The sequence below is a fragment of the Capsicum annuum genome, chromosome 3 (genome assembly GCF_002878395.1).
Source record: "Capsicum annuum cultivar UCD-10X-F1 chromosome 3, UCD10Xv1.1, whole genome shotgun sequence".
Classification (NCBI taxonomy): domain Eukaryota; kingdom Viridiplantae; phylum Streptophyta; class Magnoliopsida; order Solanales; family Solanaceae; genus Capsicum; species Capsicum annuum.
Genome location: NC_061113.1, coordinates 22,959,541 through 22,960,403, shown reverse-complemented (window position 1 = coordinate 22,960,403; position 863 = coordinate 22,959,541). Strand labels below are relative to the sequence as shown.

The window sequence follows — 863 nt, the reverse complement described above, 5'->3', positions numbered from 1 at the left end:
ATGAAGATACCAATGATAGTGAAGATTTACCTCAAAATGATATTGGTGTAAATCTTCATAATCAATTTGGTCAAAGTGTGTTTGAAATGCAAAATCATGATATAACCTACTTTACAACATTAGAGAATGAAGAAGATATTTTTATCTCTACCCGTGAATCTGAGATGAATTGTTGTTCTGTTTGGTCTGACGATGGCAAAAAAGATTTTAAAAAAGGAATGTGTTTTAGCAGCAAAGATAGATTGAAATGGGCTGTGACAATTTGGAGTTTGCACAAAAATAAAGAATTCATAGTTGTAACATCAAGCAAGAAACTATGGATTGTCGGATGCAGGTTTCACGAATCATTAGGTTGTCGATGATTTCTTCGAGGCCGAAAGGTTGGAGGTAGCCTTTGGAAGATAGGAAAGTATTTTGATAATCATAGATGTAAGACTGAAGGGCTTACTACAGGTCATGCTAACCTAGATACCAATTTAATTGCATCTTTGTTTCTAAATCAAATACGTAAAAATCCCAAATTGTTGATAGTAGATGTCATTTCTAAGGTTCATGAGATATTTGGTCATCAAGTAACATATAGGAAAGCGTGGCTTGGACGTCAACGAGCATTTAAATTGGTGTATGGTGATTTTCAGAAATCATTTAGTGAGCTTCCTAAGTTTTTTGCAGCTTTTCAACACTTTAACCATGGAACAATTGTAGAATGAAAACACGAAGAGTCAATGAGTTCGTTAGAGGTAAAAATGTTTAAATTTGTATTTTGGGCTTTCAAGCCATGCATTGATGGATTCCGAACTTGTCGTCCAGTTATTTCAGTAGATGGAACCCATTTGTATGGTAAATATGAGATAAAATTATTA

The 863-nt window shown here is 33.8% G+C and overlaps 1 protein-coding gene across 1 annotated transcript in view; it reads left to right on the top strand.

The window, feature by feature from the left end:
• The first annotated feature begins 316 nt into the window (after window positions 1-316).
• Window positions 317-863, top strand: part of LOC124896607 — a 2,001-nt gene continuing 1,454 nt past the window's right edge. Inside the window, exon 1 of the mRNA XM_047408198.1 lies at window positions 317-380. Within this exon, the coding sequence (XP_047264154.1) occupies window positions 317-380 (64 nt within the window). The remainder of the gene's footprint in view (window positions 381-863) is intronic.